Source organism: Gasterosteus aculeatus, chromosome 13 (assembly GCF_964276395.1).
Source record: "Gasterosteus aculeatus chromosome 13, fGasAcu3.hap1.1, whole genome shotgun sequence".
Taxonomy (NCBI): Eukaryota; Metazoa; Chordata; class Actinopteri; order Perciformes; family Gasterosteidae; genus Gasterosteus; species Gasterosteus aculeatus.
The window spans coordinates 23250030-23268920 of NC_135701.1; the positions used below are offsets into that span (position 1 = coordinate 23250030).

General features: G+C 47.4%; 1 protein-coding gene and 1 long non-coding RNA gene across 9 annotated transcripts; one reads left to right on the forward strand and one right to left on the reverse strand.

Moving 5' to 3' along the window:
- Positions 1–2569: 2569 nt before the first annotated feature.
- On the reverse strand, positions 2570–5577 carry LOC144386273 (uncharacterized). The gene is made up of 2 exons (XR_013451956.1): positions 5132–5577; positions 2570–3346 (listed from the first exon to the last, which is right to left on the reverse strand). It is a non-coding gene; the product is annotated as an uncharacterized LOC144386273 (long non-coding RNA).
- On the forward strand, positions 5183–18883 carry LOC120813988 (hamartin). Of its 8 annotated transcripts, none has more exons than XM_078086493.1 (22): positions 5183–5320; positions 6471–6588; positions 9691–9794; positions 10134–10286; positions 10415–10559; positions 10716–10870; positions 11571–11644; positions 11725–11897; positions 12722–12795; positions 12868–12976; positions 13246–13316; positions 13407–13503; positions 13585–13895; positions 14760–14950; positions 15039–15109; positions 15284–15450; positions 15529–15711; positions 15921–16031; positions 16906–17028; positions 17183–17370; positions 17599–17718; positions 17795–18883. In XM_078086493.1, exons 2-22 carry the CDS (start codon positions 6480–6482, stop codon positions 18207–18209), a joined length of 3144 nt encoding a protein of 1047 aa, XP_077942619.1. In that variant the 5' UTR covers positions 5183–5320; positions 6471–6479; the 3' UTR covers positions 18210–18883. The 8 variants fall into 8 exon arrangements, with proteins under 8 accessions (XP_077942619.1, XP_077942621.1, XP_077942625.1 ...); XM_078086495.1 differs by having other exon boundaries at positions 15039–15082; XM_078086499.1 differs by having other exon boundaries at positions 9753–9794.
- The last annotated feature ends 8 nt before the right edge of the window (positions 18884–18891 follow it).

Consider the following 18891-nt stretch of genomic DNA (forward strand, 5'->3'; position numbering starts at 1 on the left):
ACATCACATTACATTACATCAGATCACATCAGATTACATCACATTACATCACATTACATCAGATTACATTACATCACATTACATTACATCAGATCACATCACATTACATTACATCACATTACATTACATCACATCAGATCACATTACATCACATTACATAACATCGCATCACATCACATTGCATTACATCACATCACATTACATCGCATACCATCACATTACATTACATTACATCACATTACATTACATCACATCACATCAGATCACATTACATCACATCACATTGCATTACATCACATTACATCAGATCACATCACATTACATCACATGTCATTTAGCTGACGCTTTTATCCAAAGCGACAATAAGAACATTTAACCAAGGAAACAAACTCAGAAGAACAAGAAACAAGAACAAGTGCATTTTCCTCAAATAAGCCGATGTACAACTTGCTGTAGATAAGAACCATTATAAGTCCAATGTAAGTGGTACAGTTAGTTAGTGTGTTAGTGGAGGTAGAGTCTGAAGAGGTGTGTCTTTAGTCTGAAGATGTTAAGGCTCTCTGCTTTCAAGCACCAGAACCCTGCAACGCTCCCGCGTTCCGTTACTTAACCCACAAACATCACAACACATCTCAACAGGTGGCACTAGGATGATTGACATAAACATTGTGAGCCCTTCGCTGAACCTCTTAACCCCGTAAATGTGTAAAGCATAGTTTATGCTTCTGCGTTTTCAGAGCTTTGCAGCCTCCTGCAGCAGCAGGCTGTGATTGGTCTCTGACTACGTCCTTTACGGAGTCTCACGTCTCCGTTTTCACAGCACAATACGGCCGTTATTAAAAGGAAGAACGTTTACGAGAGAACGGATCAGATTGAAGAGCTTTTGTGGGAAGAAATGCGTAAATATGAGCGCTTGTACAAGCCGTCATTGGCGGACTATGAGGACGCCGGATGGCCTCTGATTCATGGAGGGAGATCTCCACAAACGAGGGGAACAAAGTCGTGGAGGAAAATACGGGACAAATGTGTCCGTGATGAAAAGCAGCAGTGTGGATGCACGGGGCAATAAAGTCTATGATCAATAAATAAAGCAACCAATGACTTCCACACACAAAGACGTCACTCTCCAGGTCGTCTTCAACAAAACACGTGACTCCGCCTGTTGTTCCGGAGGTGAATCGCTCTGCAACTGTTGGAAAAACTACAAATAATATGTGTCATGAGATGAATAAGGCTGTACTACACAAGGTTTTTGCTACCCTCAGCTGGCAGACATCTTGTCTGCCGAGATTAGGGGCGCTGGCCTCGGGACGGACGTTCTGTCCCGTGAGGGTAAACAATCCTCTGTATGTGCGTAACCATCCCTGTGTTTTGATGCCATACCTGCAGTATATATTCCTGCTCCAAAAATGAAAACCGTTGATCAGGCTTGGCGCATGACTTGTATGTGTGTCAACTCGGTCTCCTGTTTGCGAACAATAACTTGTTTTGATGATTTTACGCCGGTGTAGAGTGAGAATTTTTCTGACATATTTGGTCCTTGGAGCCGGATCTCAACAACTCTTTTTTCCCCTCATGTTTGGGCCTGAAACCGTACGGGGGAGTCTGGGACTCCTTTCCGATAAGTCCTCCGCCCCAAGTCCGTTACAGGACTGGTTTGGATTGTTGAGAGGTCAGGTTCTACTTGAGGTGGATGGGAGTGACCAGATCCGTTAACTAGCCAACTGTGTTTTTTCTTCAATACAGGTAAGAAAGCTTTCAAGTGAAACGAGTGCGTCGACGCGACGTAAAGACGCAGAAACATGCGGCAGCATTTACTCGCTCACAGAACATGTGAACAACAATCTGTTACACTTTGCCCCTCCCGCAAAGTCTCTCGCCCCCGAGGGAAACTAAATCTCTCAGGTGGAGGCCTTCGGTCCCTCTGGGGGCGTCCCTGTCCCTGGAAGAAGGAAGATGCTTCGGGCCAGAAGCAGCGGATGGGGAGCCCGAGCCGGGGACACCAGGTCCAACGTGTGCTGGGCAAGGCGAGGTACTGAGTTCATCAGGAAGGGTGCCAGTGCAGCGTCCTGCCACACTCCTGCCTTGCGGGTTTGTCGTGCCCCAGTAGGGGGCCAGCCTGTCCCTGTGCACGGCAACTTTCCTTCCTCGCGACGGCAGCGGGACCCGGTACGCTACCTCTCTCCAGTCTCTCCAGAACCCGACAAGATCACACCCACTCGCTAACCAGTTTTGGGCACCTTCCCCTTTCCTTCTGAGGGCTTTACACCCAGACCAGTTCCCCAAACTCAAAATGTCTTCCTCTGGTGTGAATGTCATAGTTCCCCTTTTGCCTCACGCCTGCACTGCGCAGCTGGTTCCTGGAAAACTCACGGTCCGACTCCAAGCGATCCTGGAGATCCTCGCATGCTCAAGCCCTGGAGGACCTGCTAAGGCATCAGGGGGTTTCACTACATATTTTCCAAGTATTCTCTAACTCACTGACTTTATCTATCTGACTGGCGATGAGGACCCGTCCTCACAGGGACTTTCAGTAACAGACCCATAGAACACACTGGAGATCTGGATGAAGTTGATTCACAGAGATTTATTGGAGCACCAACACTCGAATTAACCGAGCTCTTCCCGGAAAGACCCCCCAGTGTCATGATGACTGTCGCTGCATATCTTTGCAGCCTTGCCTTGGCGTCTCACTATATCTGTCTACTGGCAGATACAGGCTGTTGTACTGAAACACTCAGAGCAGAGAGGTGAGTCCTGGTCCTCACTTCTTTCCAGCTACTGGGGCTCCTCTGTCTCCGTACGTCTGTCCGTTTCCTGCTCCGCTCCCAGTAGATACAGTAAATCCTCCACCAACTGACTGACTCTGTGTTTCCTGTACACAAATCATGTGTTGTTTTAAACGCTTCCTGTCATCCAAAAGGTACCAGTTTTTAAATGGTGTCTACGGATCTAATAAATTTAGCGGTGTCCCCAAAGTAGTCACTCTAGTTGTGAGTCAATGGCAACAGCCGCCGCGCTGTCCAATCCGCAATCTGCCGCTGCCAGTTTGGTCTGAACCTCTTTTATGATTATCAGAAGTCATTAAAACGATGTCATTACTGTCGAGAAGGACTTAGAAAAATATGAATAATTATACTTTTTGTATAAAAAACAGCTAAAAAAAAGAAAAAAACGACCACAGACTGTAGTTCTCTGTGGGGAGAGGGCCTCTGACCGGACACAGAGAAGGCCCGCGATGAGGTCTCCCCACTCGCCAGCTCCTGAGGATCGCCACGTCATTGGAGGCGCCCAATAGGAAGCCCCCCCCCGAACAGGTGCACCATCACTGGGAGGTTTGTGGACACTGATGGAGACAAAGAGCTGGTTACCATCATCATTGTCACCGTCACCATCATTATCATCATCATTGTCACCATCATCATCGTCACCATCATCATCATCACCGTCATCATCATCACCATCACATCACCATCATCACCATCATCATCATCATCGTCACCATCATCACCATCGTCACCATCATCACCATCATCACCATTGTCACCATCATCATCATCGTTACCATCATCATCATCATCATTGTCGTCATCATCGTTACCATCATCATCGTCACCATCATCATCACCATCATCATCATCGTTACCATCATCATCGTCACCATCATCATCACCATCGTCATCATCATCATCGTCACCATCATCATCATCGTTACCATCATCATCATCACCATCGTCACTATCATCATCATCGTCACCATCATCATCATCGTCACCATCATCATCGTCACCATCATCATCACCATCGTCACTATCATCATCATCATCGTCACCATCACCATCATCATCGTCACCATCATCATCGTCACCATCATCATCACCATCGTCACCATCACCATCATCATCGTCACCATCATCATCATCGTCACCATCATCATCATCGTCACCATCATCATCGTTACCATCATCATCGTCACTATCATCATCATCATCATCATCGTCACCATCACCATCATCATCGTCACCATCACCATCATCATCGTCACCATCATCATCGTCACCATCATCATCACCATCGTCACCATCACCATCATCATCGTCACCATCATCATCGTTACCATCATCATCGTCACTATGATCATCATCATCGTCACCGTCACCATCATCATCGTCACCATCATCATCGTCACTATGATCATCACCATCGTCACCATCACCATCATCATCGTCACCATCATCATCGTTACCATCATCATCGTCACTATGATCATCATCATCGTCACCGTCATCGTCACCATCATCATCGTCATCATCGTCACCATCATCATCACCATCGTCACCATCACCATCATCATCGTCACATCATCATCATCATCACCATCATCATCATTGTCACCATCATCATCATCACCATCATCATCACCATCGTCACCATCATCATCATCAGTCGCTTTGGATAAAAGCGTCAGATGAATGACATGTGATGTGATGTAATAACCATAGATAACAATAGCCGTGGCACTAAGTTTATCTTGGAAGGGTTTTTACAGTCGATGCCTATCCCTGTAGCCATATTTTATGACGGTATATTTGTGTCTTTATTATGCAAACATAAAAATGTTTTGAGAGCAAGCTTGTAAGTAAAAATATAACCATATAATTCTAAATTTTCTACTTTTCTCCGACTAAGCTGTTTAAGGAAGTTTTTACTTTAGTTAGCACGTCTTTACTGGATATTTAGGGTCCTTGCTACGACTAGTCGTAGAGGAACCTATTGTATTTCATAGAATTATTATTATTATTTATTTTTTTTTCAAGGAATTTTCCCTTTTTGGGGCCTTTATCATATTCAAAAAGTGAAATTCGGCATGCACATCAGAACTAGTGAAAAATGGGATCATTTTGGGATCTCATTTGGGTACAAAGAAAAGTCTCCATAGCGCCCCCTAGGAAGTTTAAAAGTACCCCACTAGGCCAGTCTCCTCACCAAACCTGTTACACATGGGAGATCGCCCCCTTTAGCCTTTTTTTCGCCTACTTTCATGATTTCTTAAAGTTGTAAAAGGCCGAACTCCTCCCAGGGATTAAACCCGATTCTTTTCAAATTCGCGCAGTGTGATCTTGTACTTTACCTGAGTAATCTCTCTCCCCCATTGTGATGTATTACTTGTACTGTACGTCTCCTCAGAAGTGGTTATTTGTTTGTCCCACTCTCTCCTGCGGCCCTGAACGCTCCGTGACGCGCTCGGACAGCTGCTGGGTGGGCGGGGCTTCGTGTTGCCCAACATGGCTGCGCCCTGCTCGGATCAACAGGTCTGAAGGTAACCGAGCTAAATAAACTTTGACAAAAGCGACCGTTCGTGTCCCGACACCGCGAGCTACCGGAGGACGGTGGGTGGGAAGACGGTGCCGTCCCTTCCGTTAGCTAACGTGCTAATCTCTACAACACACGGCACGCTGACAGGCTATATGCTAACCCATTAGCTTAGCATCCCCCTGTTAGCTACATACCGATGCAAAGTTCGACCTGTTTATCGCTAACGCTTACCATTAGCTTAGCGTCAACAGAACTTCCGGTGTCTGTCAAGTATGTGACGTCACTTTATTCCATAACAGACGTCACAGAGAGAAAGATTACAAAACACACACAGAGTACTTTTACTACGACTCCTACTAGTACTAATAGCCAGTGGAAGTAGAAGTTTCTCTCACCATGGAAACATATGAACCTACATACGTGTTTTAACGTACTGATCTGTTTATAGTGTTAATTCCTGCTCGTATGTTTGTTTTAACTAATTTTATCATATAGCACCAAGTCAACTACCCCAACGTGTAACATGTGTGGCAATAAATAAAAACTCGCGTGATAATACAGTAAAATCTCTGCATTCAAAAACTCGCCTAGTATTTATCTTAGTAAGTATCTTGTCAAGTAGCTTAAGTAAACGTAAGTAACATTTATTATGGGAATGTTGAATATTTATTTATGATTATGATGCATTCATGTTTAAAGGTTTAATAGTTGGTCAAACCGAGTACAATAAGTACAATATTCACCTCTGAAACAATTCATTAAACAACTTCCTTTTATTTTGTATAGCCCAAAATTTCAAATGACAAATTGCTCTGAGAGGGCTTTACATCCCCTGACCTTTGACCCTCTGTGGCGACTGCAAGTCCACTTGTGGCGATGACTGGGTCCACGCTGCAGGAGGGGGGCAGTCGGATGCCAGCGCATCTAATCTGCAGAGGAGGAAGGGCGCCAATTAACCCTGCAATTATCTGTGGGCTGACCAGCCTGCTGTGAACATGCAGTTCACATGTTAAACCTTCTCCCTTTGTTTGATGCTATTACCAATTTGGGTGAATAAAGTCCCTACTTTTTCTTGATCTCCCCGCGATCCTTGTGAAGCAAACGTGGCTGAAGGCATCAGCGTACATCCCATAATACCCCGTGTTTGTCTCCAGGTGTCCATCATGTCCAGCCTGCAGACGAGTATCAGTGAGCTCCTGCTCTCATTGGACAGTCCGGAGCTGCAGGAGGCGGAGCAGGTCAGAGCAGCTGTCAATCAACAGCTGAACACCGGTGAGTCTGGCGGGTTCTCCACCTGTCTCCACCTGTCTCCTCCTGTATCCTCCTGTCTCCACCTGTCTTTACTTATATCCAGCTGTCTCTACCTGTCTTTACTTATATCCACCTGTCTCTACCTGTCTCCTCCTGTCTCTACCTGTCTTTACTTATATCCACCTGTCTCCAGCTGTCTCTACCTGTCTTTACTTATATCCACCTGTCTCCTCCTGTATCCTCCTGTCTCTACCTGTCTTTACTTATATCCACCTGTCTCCTCCTGTATCCTCCTGTCTCTACCTGTCTTTACTTATATCCACCTGTCTCTACCTGTCTTTACTTATATCCACCTGTCTCCTCCTGTATCCTCCTGTCTCTACCTGTCTTTACTTATATCCACCTGTCTCCAGCTGTCTCTACCTGTCTTTACTTATATCCACCTGTCTCTACCTGTCTCCACCTGTCTCTACCTGTCTTTACTTATATCCACCTGTCTCTACCTGTCTCTACCTGTCTTTACTTATATCAACCTGTCTCCACCTGTCTCTACCTGTCTTTACTTATATCCACCTGTCTCTACCTGTCTTTACTTATATCCACCTGTCTCTACCTGTCTTTACTTATATCCACCTGTCTCTACCTGTCTCCTCCTGTCTCTACCTGTCTTTACTTATATCCACCTGTCTCCAGCTGTCTCTACCTGTCTTTACTTATATCCACCTGTCTCTACCTGTCTTTACTTATATCCACCTGTCTCTACCTGTCTTTACTTATATCCACCTGTCTCCTCCTGTATCCTCCTGTCTCTACCTGTCTTTACTTATATCCACCTGTCTCCAGCTGTCTCTACCTGTCTTTACTTATATCCACCTGTCTCTACCTGTCTCCACCTGTCTCTGCCTGTCTTTACTTATATCCACCTGTCTCTACCTGTCTCTACCTGTCTTTACTTATATCAACCTGTCTCCACCTGTCTCTACCTGTCTTTACTTATATCCACCTGTCTCTACCTGTCTTTACTTATATCCACCTGTCTCTACCTGTCTTTACTTATATCCACCTGTCTCTACCTGTCTTTACTTATATCCACCTGTCTCTACCTGTCTTTACTTATATCCACCTGTCTCCACCTGTCTTTACTTATATCCACCTTTCTCCACCTGTCTTTACTTATATCCACCTTTCTCCACCTGTCTTTACTTATATCCACCTGTCTCTACCTGTCTTTACTTATATCCACCTGTCTCTACCTGTCTTTACTTATATCCACCTTTCTCCACCTGTCTTTACTTATATCCACCTTTTTCCACCTGTCTTTACTTATATCCACCTTTCTCCACCTGTCTTTACTTATATCCACCTTTCTCCACCTGTCTTTACTTATATCCACCTGTCTCCACCTGTCTTTACTTATATCCAGATGTCTCTACCTGTCTCCAGCTGTCTCCACCTGTCTTTACTTATATCCACCTTTCTCCACCTGTCTTTACTTATATCCAGATGTCTCTACCTGTCTCCAGCTGTCTCTACCTGTCTCTACCTGTCTTTACTTATATCCAGCTGTCTCTACCTGTCTCCAGCTGTCTCTACCTGTCTTTACTTATATCCACCTGTCTCTACCTGTCTCCAGCTGTCTCTACCTGTCTTTACTTATATCCACCTGTCTCTACCTGTCTTTACTTATATCCAGCTGTCTCTACCTGTCTCCAGCTGTCTCTACCTGTCTCCAGCTGTCTCTACCTGTCTTTACTTATATCCACCTGTCTCTACCTGTCTCCAGCTGTCTCTACCTGTCTTTACTTATATCCACCTGTCTCTACCTGTCTTTACTTATATCCAGCTGTCTCTACCTGTCTCCAGCTGTCTCTACCTGTCTTTACTTATATCCACCTGTCTCTACCTGTCTTTACTTATATCCAGCTGTCTCTACCTGTCTCCAGCTGTCTCTACCTGTCTCCAGCTGTCTCTACCTGTCTTTACTTATATCCACCTGTCTCTACCTGTCTCCAGCTGTCTCTACCTGTCTTTACTTATATCCACCTGTCTCTACCTGTCTTTACTTATATCCAGCTGTCTCTACCTGTCTCCAGCTGTCTCTACCTGTCTTTACTTATATCCACCTGTCTCTACCTGTCTTTACTTATATCCAGCTGTCTCTACCTGTCTCCAGCTGTCTCTACCTGTCTTTACTTATATCCACCTGTCTCTACCTGTCTCCAGCTGTCTCTACCTGTCTTTACTTATATCCACCTGTCTCTACCTGTCTTTACTTATATCCAGCTGTCTCTACCTGTCTCCAGCTGTCTCTACCTGTCTTTACTTATATCCACCTGTCTCTACCTGTCTTTACTTATATCCAGCTGTCTCTACCTGTCTCCAGCTGTCTCTACCTGTCTTTACTTATATCCACCTGTCTCTACCTGTCTCCAGCTGTCTCTACCTGTCTTTACTTATATCCACCTGTCTCTACCTGTCTTTACTTATATCCAGCTGTCTCTACCTGTCTCCAGCTGTCTCTACCTGTCTTTACTTATACCTGTCTCTACCTGTCTCCAGCTGTCTCTACCTGTCTTTACTTATATCCAACCATCTCCGCCTGTTTTCACCATTTGCATATTTCATCATCTTCCTTTAGGGCGGCACGGTGGGGTGGTGGTTAGCACTGTTGCCTCGCAGCAAGAAGGTCTTGGGTTCGATTCCGCCCAGCTGCCTTTCTGTGTGGAGTCTGCATGTTCTCCCCGTGTCTGCGTGGGTTCTCCGGGTTCACAGTCACAGTCCCACTTGTTCTCTCACAAACTCTCAAACATGTTCACATGACATGATTACCACCATTGTAGTACAACAACAATGACTTTAATGTACAACACACACAAAGCAGAGCGCTTACAACCACAGGCGCTCCCACACGTCTTCTCACAACTGCCGCTGCTCTTCCTCCTCCTCCTCTTCCTCAGCTCCGCGCACGAGTGACGTCCCGCGACACAAGCATCCGTTGCTCTTTTAATAATCCATTTTAGCGATTCATTGTTGCGGCCCTAATTGCAACATTTATGGCGTTGCACCCACACAGCAATGCATTGTGGGTAAGTCAACATCCATCCCTGGTGTCTCTCCCCTCAGACAGAGGAGGTGCGGTACTGTCCTCTCTGGTTGAGTATTACCTGGACTCCTCTTCCTCCCAGGTGGTGCTCCTCCTCTCCTCCATCCGAGAGTCTCACCACAAGGTCAGCCCTCATTGACCTCTGATGATGATGGTGGTGTTGATGATGATGATGGTGGTGTTATTGTTGATGGTGATGGTGTTATGGTTGATGATGATGATGATGTTGTTGCATTGAGGATGGTGATGATGATGATGGTGGTGTTATTGTTGATGGTGTTATGGTTGATGATGATGATGATGGTGTTGCATTGAGGATGGTGATGATGATGATGGTGGTGTTATTGTTGATGGTGTTATGGTTGATGATGATGATGATGGTGTTGTGATGCTGTATTGATGATGTTGTTGCATTGAGGATGGTGATGGTGTTGATGATGGTGTATTGATCCCTAACCCTCAGCCACTGCTGGAGAAGCTCAATGAGTCTCTGAACCGACCCGGGTCCAGACTGGCGGGTCTGACCCTGCTGGGTCACCTGATCCGGAACCAGCCCCCATGGGTTCATCACGTGAGCCGCTCGGCTCTGCTGCCCTCCCTGCTGCGCTGCCTCAAGGTACTGGGACTAGTACTGGAGGTGCTATGAGTACTCATTCAAGTACTCACACTATAGTACTGCTGGCGGTGCTAGTGATAATTGTGGTACTACTTGCATAGATACTTATTATGGGACTGTGTCCTCAGACTGAGACAGACGTGGTGGTCCTCATCACAGGGGTCCTGGTCCTCATCACCTTATTACCCATGATGCCTCAGGCCGGGAAACAACACATCTACGACTTCTTTGATGTGTTCGGACGCCTTGTTTCCTGGAGCCACAAAGACCCTGGTAAACAAGACAAACGCACACTTACACTCTAGAGACTGACACACACACAAGGAGACAAACACACACCCACAGAGATACATATTTGAAACATAAGACATATGATAAAGTGTGACCCTTCCTCTTTAAGCTCTGATTGGCTGCTCCTCCTCCCCTCAGGTCACGTACCTGTGGAGCACCTGGTGCACCTCCATGCAGGTGTGTACTCTCTGTTCCATCGGCTCTACGGGATGTTCCCCTGCAACTTCATCTCCTACCTGAGGCTCCACTACAGCATGAAGGAGAACCTGGAGTCCTTCCAGGAGGTCGTCAAGGTGAGGGGGACCGGGGCAGACCTGGAGGGACCTGGAGCGACCAAGAGGGGCGGGAGATACTGGGCCGACACCGGAGTAAAAAATACATTAAACGGGACATTTATTAAATAACGTTTGCAAACAGGAGACCGATTGACACAGATACACGTCACCCGTCCGGCTGCTCAAAGGTCGTCTTCTTCGGAGCGGAATATATACAAGGAGGGTAAACATGCTAAAGGGGGGGGGCGACCTCCACAGACAGACATCTTGATCATCAGATGCCTCTGAGAGCACAGACTAAGGACATTAATCAACAGGGGACCGGGAGGAACCGTGGGGACAGGGGGGACAGGGGGACGAGTAAAGAGGTGTGTTTGACTGTGAATGATGATTAGACCAGTTCACATGTCGCTATGGTAACAGCTGCTGGACTGTTTCTCAGATGACAGGAAGCCGGTTTGTGTCCTGATCTCTCGGAACTACATTACCCATAAGTCATGTAGCCATGGCTACAGGTTTGGTCTGTGGTCCTCATATGAAGCTCTGCTCCCTTTAAGGTGAATCACAGCCCTCATTCAGGAGGAACGGAACGTATTCTCTGATTTATTGTGAAAGTAGCTGAAGTTTAAACGTAAGGCTCCTCCCGTTTCCTCCCTGCTGTTACGTATTAAAGATTTGTTTTCCTGAGACACTGTCTGTCTGCTCCTTTGTCTCTCAGCCGATGTTGGAACATGTCAGGGTTCATCCAGAGTTGATCACAGGGACTCAGGACTATGAACTGGACCCGTCCAGGTGAGTCCACGAGTGAACCAAACCTGAACTGAATGATTCATTCAAATTAAGAAGGAAAACATGTGTTGTGTGTGTCTCAGGTGGAGGTGTTATGAAGTCCATGACATTGTGATCGAGTGCTCCAGAGTGTCTCTAGATCCTCTGGAGTCCTCCTGTGAGGAGGACATGTACTCGTTCATCAGAGACCCTCCTGCCTCCCCTCAACTCACCCTCACCTTGAGTCCTCCACACAGAGAGACCCTCAGCAGCCCAGGTAACACACACACACCTGGAGCCCAGGTAACACACACACACACCTTGAGCCCAGGTAACACACACACCTGGAGCCCAGGTAACACACACACACCTGGAGCCCAGGTAACACACACACACACCTTGAGCCCAGGTAACACACACACCTGGAGCCCAGGTAACACACACACACACACACACCTGGAGCCCAGGTAACACACACACACACCTGGAGCCCAGGTAACACACACACCTGGAGCCCAGGTAACACACACACACCTGGAGCCCAGGTAACACACACACACCTGGAGCCCAGGTAACACACACACACACCTTGAGCCCAGGTAACACACACACACACACACACCTGGAGCCCAGGTAACACACACACACACCTGGAGCCCAGGTAACACACACACCTGGAGCCCAGGTAACACACACACACCTGGAGCCCAGGTAACACACACACACACCTTGAGCCCAGGTAACACACACACCTGGAGCCCAGGTAACACACACACACCTGGAGCCCAGAGGTCTGTTTCAAGAAGCAGGTTTTGTGTAAATATATATATATTAGTGAATATAGTGGTTGCCATGGTAACTGGTAGTATCGTGGCTCCATTCATGCTGCCTTCATACTGTGATGCTGCACGCGCTCAACTCTGAGTCAACCGACTCGAGTTGATTGAACCAACTGTTCTGAAACCAGAAACCCAGTTTGTTAAACCTCCCACTTGAAACGGACGCTGGTAACACACACTGCTGGAGCCCATGTAACACACATATTAAATAAGTACTGAGTTGAACTTTCAAAGATTGATTATTGGTTGTTGTGATTGACAGGTTCAGTTTGTCCTCAGCTTCTGTCTGAACGTCTGACTTTGAAGGAGCCGACACTCAGCAGCTCCTTCCTACAGGTAGATTTCCTCCTAACTTCCTTCTTTCCTTCCTTTGCTTCCTTCCCCTGCTTACGACCTATTTGTGTTCAGGCTGATGATGTCACATGGAGTCCCTCCTCACGGTGTGGTTTGTCGACGCCCCCTCCTGAACCTGCTGCAGCAAGCCCCTCCCCTCTGAGCAAGACCGCCTCTATCTCAGGCGAGTCCCTAATTATGTTGTGTTGTCATGAGCTTATTATTATATATTATATGTACACAGCTTAGAGGTTCAGTCACTCGCTTGATTATAGAAAACTATTTAATAGTAAACATGTGTCATCTTGGACTCAAACAGAGACATTTAGGGCGATTTTGTCCCTTTAACATTTTGCATCCCCATAGTTTGTTTGTCTGATTCATTTATGAGAACAGGAAGTTGCTCTGAGGATCTGATGACTTTGCCTGTGACTGTTCTTAAACTGTCTCCAGGTGTGAAATGTCCCTCATCAGCAACACCGCTGACTAACCACATCCAAGATGGCCGTCCCAGCAATGACCAGGTGAGCGCAGGAGGACGGCAGGTAGCCGTGATGCTTCGTCGTCCTCACGGGGGCGTTGATTGTGAAGGAGCCTCTCTCCCTTCCTCACAGGTTAAGCTGGTCACACAGCTGGAGGCGTCGTCCACTCAGCCAATCACAGAGCTGGAGGCAGGAGGCCAGAGCGATGACATTAATGACCTCAGAGAAGGTGAGTTGACCAGCTACATCTCCCGTACCGTAGGGAGGAGAGGAGTTATTGACCTTTTATGTTCCTCTCGGTTTCTCACAGACGTCCGACCCCAGCAGCGTTCCTTTAGCTCCACCCCCGCTTCCTTTAGCTCCACCCCTGCCTCCTTTAGCTCCACCACCACCTCCTCCTCTCAGCCGTTCCTCCTCACCTCCACTCCTCGTCGTGGCGAGGCCTCCTCAGTTTCATCGCTCCCCTCCCATTCGGGCTCCGTCTCACCCTGCTTCACCCCCCAGGGGTCAGAGAATGGAGGCCACGCCCCCTCTGGCCACAGCCCCGCCCCTCCGTACGAGCTCCTGTTTGAGCTTGCTCTGCCACGAGCCGCCATGCTCTTTGTCGGGAGGATGAGACAGGTGAGCCAGTGGTTAGTCAGGTAACATATATATATATATATGTATATATATATATCATATATTAGGGCTGTCAACATAAACACATTCATCTATGCGATTAATGTGATCAAGATTAATGCGGCAAAATATTTGAACGTACCTTTGTTGTTTAGCGCAGAAACAAAATGTCTGCTAACGTCAGTCAGTTACATCGGAGTAAGAAAGACGCTCAAAGAATATAAAATGATTAGAGGAGAACATTCATTGAGGTGATCGAGATGAAGGAGTTTCAAAACGTGCGATTAATATATATATAAATGTGTGTGTGTGTAGATGGATATATTATAAGATGAGGACAGAGAAGGAGCCCCCCCCCCCCCCCCCCCCCCCCCCAGAGCCAGCAAGCAGCTGACCTTCAAACTGATAATTTAGAAAAAAAGATAATTGTAGGTGTCAATGAATAAATGATGACAATGATGATAATTATTATATTAATTATTGCCGTTAACGTGTCCAATATTCAAACATATAATATTAATTTACTGAACACATAATAGAGACGTATTTAAACACAATGTCAACTAATAATCACACCTTTTTATTAAATTACAGCAGTTAATAGTTAATGTTGATTGCTGACATTATTATTTAATTATTATTAAATGTTGATAAAGTGTCTTCAACAGAAACATTTGTAGAAAACTTGTGCGGAACCAAAATGATGAAACATCTCATTTTGCCTTCAGTTAAAATACTACAGCTGCTAATTGATTAATTGACAAATTAAATCACAAAACAATGATCTCATCCAGTAGATCAATATTTATCTCATCGTGTAGATTCACGTGAATTCATCATTTTATGATGAGCATTTGTGTCCCGCAGGAGGCTCTGAAGAGAGGAGGAGGAGGCGGAGGAGGAGGCGGAGGAGGCGGAGGAGGCGGAGGAGGAGGAGGAGGCGGAGGAGGAGGAGGAGGAGGCGGAGGCGGAGGAGAGGAAACTTCCACCTCTCCTCTGGAGGTTTTGGATCAGCTCATTGTCCACGGACATGAAGTCCATGACCACCTCAGCAGAAGGTGAGACTGTTAACAAGGAGCCGCAGGGTTCTAGATAAGACACACACGTAAATAAGTCTGTGTGTGTGTGTGTGTGTGTGTGTGTCAGGTTGTCAGCAGTGAACAAGTCGATGGAGCGGACTCATTGTGGAGGTAAACAGCAGAGCATGAAACCCAAAGGTACTAGAAACTAACAGTGATGTCACTCATCATTCACCTCATTAGCATCATGGATCTAATCTGATTCACTGTGTTTTCATCTCACATCATTAACCTCATTCAGCTCATTCAAATTATTACAGAATGTGAAACTGAGAATGTGGGTAAACGTGCAGTGGACCGTGTGTGTGCTAGGCCCCGCCCAGGGGGAGGAGCTTCAGTCCCTGAGGAGTCAGCTTTTGCTGGTCCACAGTCAGCTGCAGTACGAACGCTTCAAACGGCAGCAACACGCCGTCAGGAACCGCCGCCTGCTGCGGAGGGTCATCAACTCCACCGCGCTGGAGGAGCACGCCGTCGCCATGGTAACTCCTCGTCAAAGCGCCGCGCATCTCATGAGCACGTCACTGTGAAGAGTGGTGATATCTGTGAACATCCCACAGAAGGGTCAGCTGAGCCTCCAGGACGAAGAGATTCGCTCGCTGAAGTCGAGTCTGCAGGACGAACGCACACGCTACACACAACTACAGCACGACACACACACACACACCAGCAAGCTGCACACGCACAACCAACAGCTGCTGCTGCAGCAACAGGACCAGCAGAGAGACAAGCAGAGACTCGAGGTACTTGTACAATACTAGTACGCACGTTCTGATTGGCTGTTTAAAACCACCTGTGTTCTGATTGGCTGTGGGCGACGGTGGCGCATGGAGTAGAGAAGGTGCACCGAGGGGTTGGACCCTGGCTGCTCCGTGTCCCATGTCGAGGTGTCCCTGAGCAAGACACCCGACCCCCCACCCTCAGCTAAATGACATGTGATGTAACGTTACAGAGTGAACTCCAGGAGCATCAGGGCAGCTTGAAGCACCTGGAGGCGGAGCTTCAGAAGGCCAATAACAAGGCTTACAATGCACAACACCAGCTGACCCAGCTGTCACTCAAGGTAGGGAGAAATGATGTCCTCCTGTGTGTGTCTGTGTGTACTTGTGTCCTCCTGTGTGTAAGCCTGTGTGTCTGTGTGTAGTTGTGTCCTGTGTGTAAGCCTGTGTGTAGTTGTGTGTCTGTGTGTAGTTGTGTCCTCCTGTGTGTAGTTGCGTCCTGTGTGTCCTCCTGTGTGTCTGTCTGTAGTTGTGTGTCTGTGTGTAGTTGTGTCCTCCTGTGTGTAGTTGTGTCCTGTGTGTAAGCCTGTGTGTCTGTGTGTAGTTGTGTCCTCCTGTGTGTAGTTGTGTCCTGTGTGTAAGCCTGTGTGTCTGTGTGTAGTTGTGTCCTCCTGTGTGTAAGCCTGTGTGTCTGTGTGTAGTTGTGTCCTCCTGTGTGTAAGCCTGTGTGTCTGTGTGTAGTTGTGTCCTGTGTGTAAGCCTGTGTGTCTGTGTGTAGTTGTGTGTCTGTGTGTAGTTGTGTCCTCCTGTGTGTAGTTGCGTCCTGTGTGTAAGCCTGTGTGTCTGTGTGTAGTTGTGTCCTCCTGTGTGTAGTTGTGTCCTGTGTGTAAGCCTGTGTGTCTGTGTGTAGTTGTGTCCTCCTGTGTGTAGTTGTGTCCTGTGTGTAAGCCTGTGTGTCTGTGTGTAGTTGTGTCCTCCTGTGTGTAGTTGTGTCCTGTGTGTAAGCCTGTGTGTCTGTGTGTAGTTGTGTCCTCCTGTGTGTAAGCCTGTGTGTCTGTGTGTAGTTGTGTCCTCCTGTGTGTAGTTGTGTCCTGTGTGTAAGCCTGTGTGTCTGTGTGTAGTTGTGTCCTCCTGTGTGTAAGCCTGTGTGTCTGTGTGTAGTTGTGTCCTCCTGTGTGTAGTTGTGTCCTGTGTGTAAGCCTGTGTGTCTGTGTGTAGTTGTGTAGCAGTGAGCAGCTGCAGCAGCAGATCTTCTTGTTGAACCAGCAACTCGTCCTGCTGAGAGAAACCAACAGAGCTCTGTGTGAGCAGCTGGAGGCCGGAGACACACACCATCGCACGGTGAGGACACACACACGTCCGTTAGAGGTCCTTTCTTATACAAATGAATCCAGCCCCGATGTCACGCGGGTCAAAGACATATCTCATGCAGTGATTGGCGTGGCGTTCAGGGACCACCACGTACTTCTCAGTCTGCGGTGTGTTCCTCCTCCAGGAGGCTTCCATGCTGCAGTGCACCGTGGGTAACGAGTACCAGCGGCTGAAGGACAGTGACGTCCAGCGGAGGCAGAAGCTGGAAGCAGCCAATCACAGGATAGCAGAGCTGGAGAACCAGCTGGCCAAGAAGGACCAGCTGATCCTGGATCACAAGAAGCTCCTGGAGGACACCAAGGCCCAGGGAAGGTCAGACCCACAGCCACTTGGCTCCTGATGCCCCAGATCACGTGACCACTTATTTAGTTATTCAATATGTATGAAACAACAGACTGAAAATAGTGCAGAAGTAAAAGAACCGAATAGAAAATGAATAATGTGTAAAAAGAACAAGTAATAGTAAACAGGAAGTAGCACTGAGTAAAGATACAGTTGAGAGGTCTGAGTGACAGCTGAGTGAGCCCCTTGTTGCTGCAGGGGGGGTCTGTCTGCCTGCGAGAGCCGCTGTGCGTCTTTGAGGAGAGTCACCCAGACGCTGCAGACAGAGATGCTGCACCTGTACAGCCAGATTCACCTGGACGCACACGCGGACCTCAGGTAGTTGAGATCGTTTGATGATGTCACTGATGAGGTCACTGATGAGGTCATGTAATGCTGTCCCTCTCGCCCTCAGGCCAAATGGCCGCAGCGTCGCCTTGCCAGCTGCTGAAGACGGCCCTTCTTTTGGTATAACAAACGGGGTCGCTGAGACCCTCTCCCCTTCCTGCTCGTCCTCCCCCCTCTCCCCTCCCTCTATCGACTCCCCCTTGGCTGTCGGGTCCTTCCTGGAGCAGCGTGCGCGGCAGCTTTTCAGACCGACCAATCACAGCCAGGAGGAGGAGGAGCCAGAAGAAGAGGAGGAGCAGGAGGCGCAGCCAGACAGCCCTCCTCTGGGTCAGGAGGCAGAGATCCTCCTTGCAGGGAGTCTTCCCACGGAGCCCCCCAGCTGGACCCCCGCCGGGCCTCCTGGAGACCTGACGCTCGCTGTACGACAGAGGAGGCACGAACTCAGCATCATGGACTACGACGAGACGCAGCCCGAGTACTGAGGCGGGAGGAGCATTGATGGAGGAAGGGTGGAGGGAGGATTGAGGGATGGAGATGGCATCAGGAGTCAGGCGGTTAGCTACCGCTAACTAGCTACAGGACCTTCAGTTGCCCTCTTGAATAAAATAATAAAACTAAGTAGCAACTTTCTGAAACACTAAAGTATTAAATACAACGTTCAGAAGCTCGATCGAACTGCTAACAGGCAAAGTTCCTTCGTTGCTTTGTTATTGTTCATCAAACACAACAAGAACGCATCGTGCATTTTAGACAACTGTAGCACGTGTGCTAAGATGAAGCTCACTAACATTCACACTGTTATTGCTAATGTTGGTTAGCTAGGCGGGAACGTAACAACGCTAATGCTATTATTATAGCAGTACCAGGTCGATGCTATTCAATTTGGGCTAACATATTGTTTCTATTAAATTCATCAACATTTTCACAGATAGAATGAAGAAATTTAGGGTTAATTATTGTTTTGGTAAAAGCACAAGCTACGTCATAGCTAACATGAACATGCCAACATTGCTACATATGAATCAACACGTTTCTATAAGGGCTCGAGTTCACATCGAGCTAGAAGCTAACAGCAGCTATGCTAACCAGGCTCCTCGCTGACTGTTTCCAGCTGATGACGAATGTTAAACTGTGAAATAAAGACGTGTAAAACCTCCGAAGTCT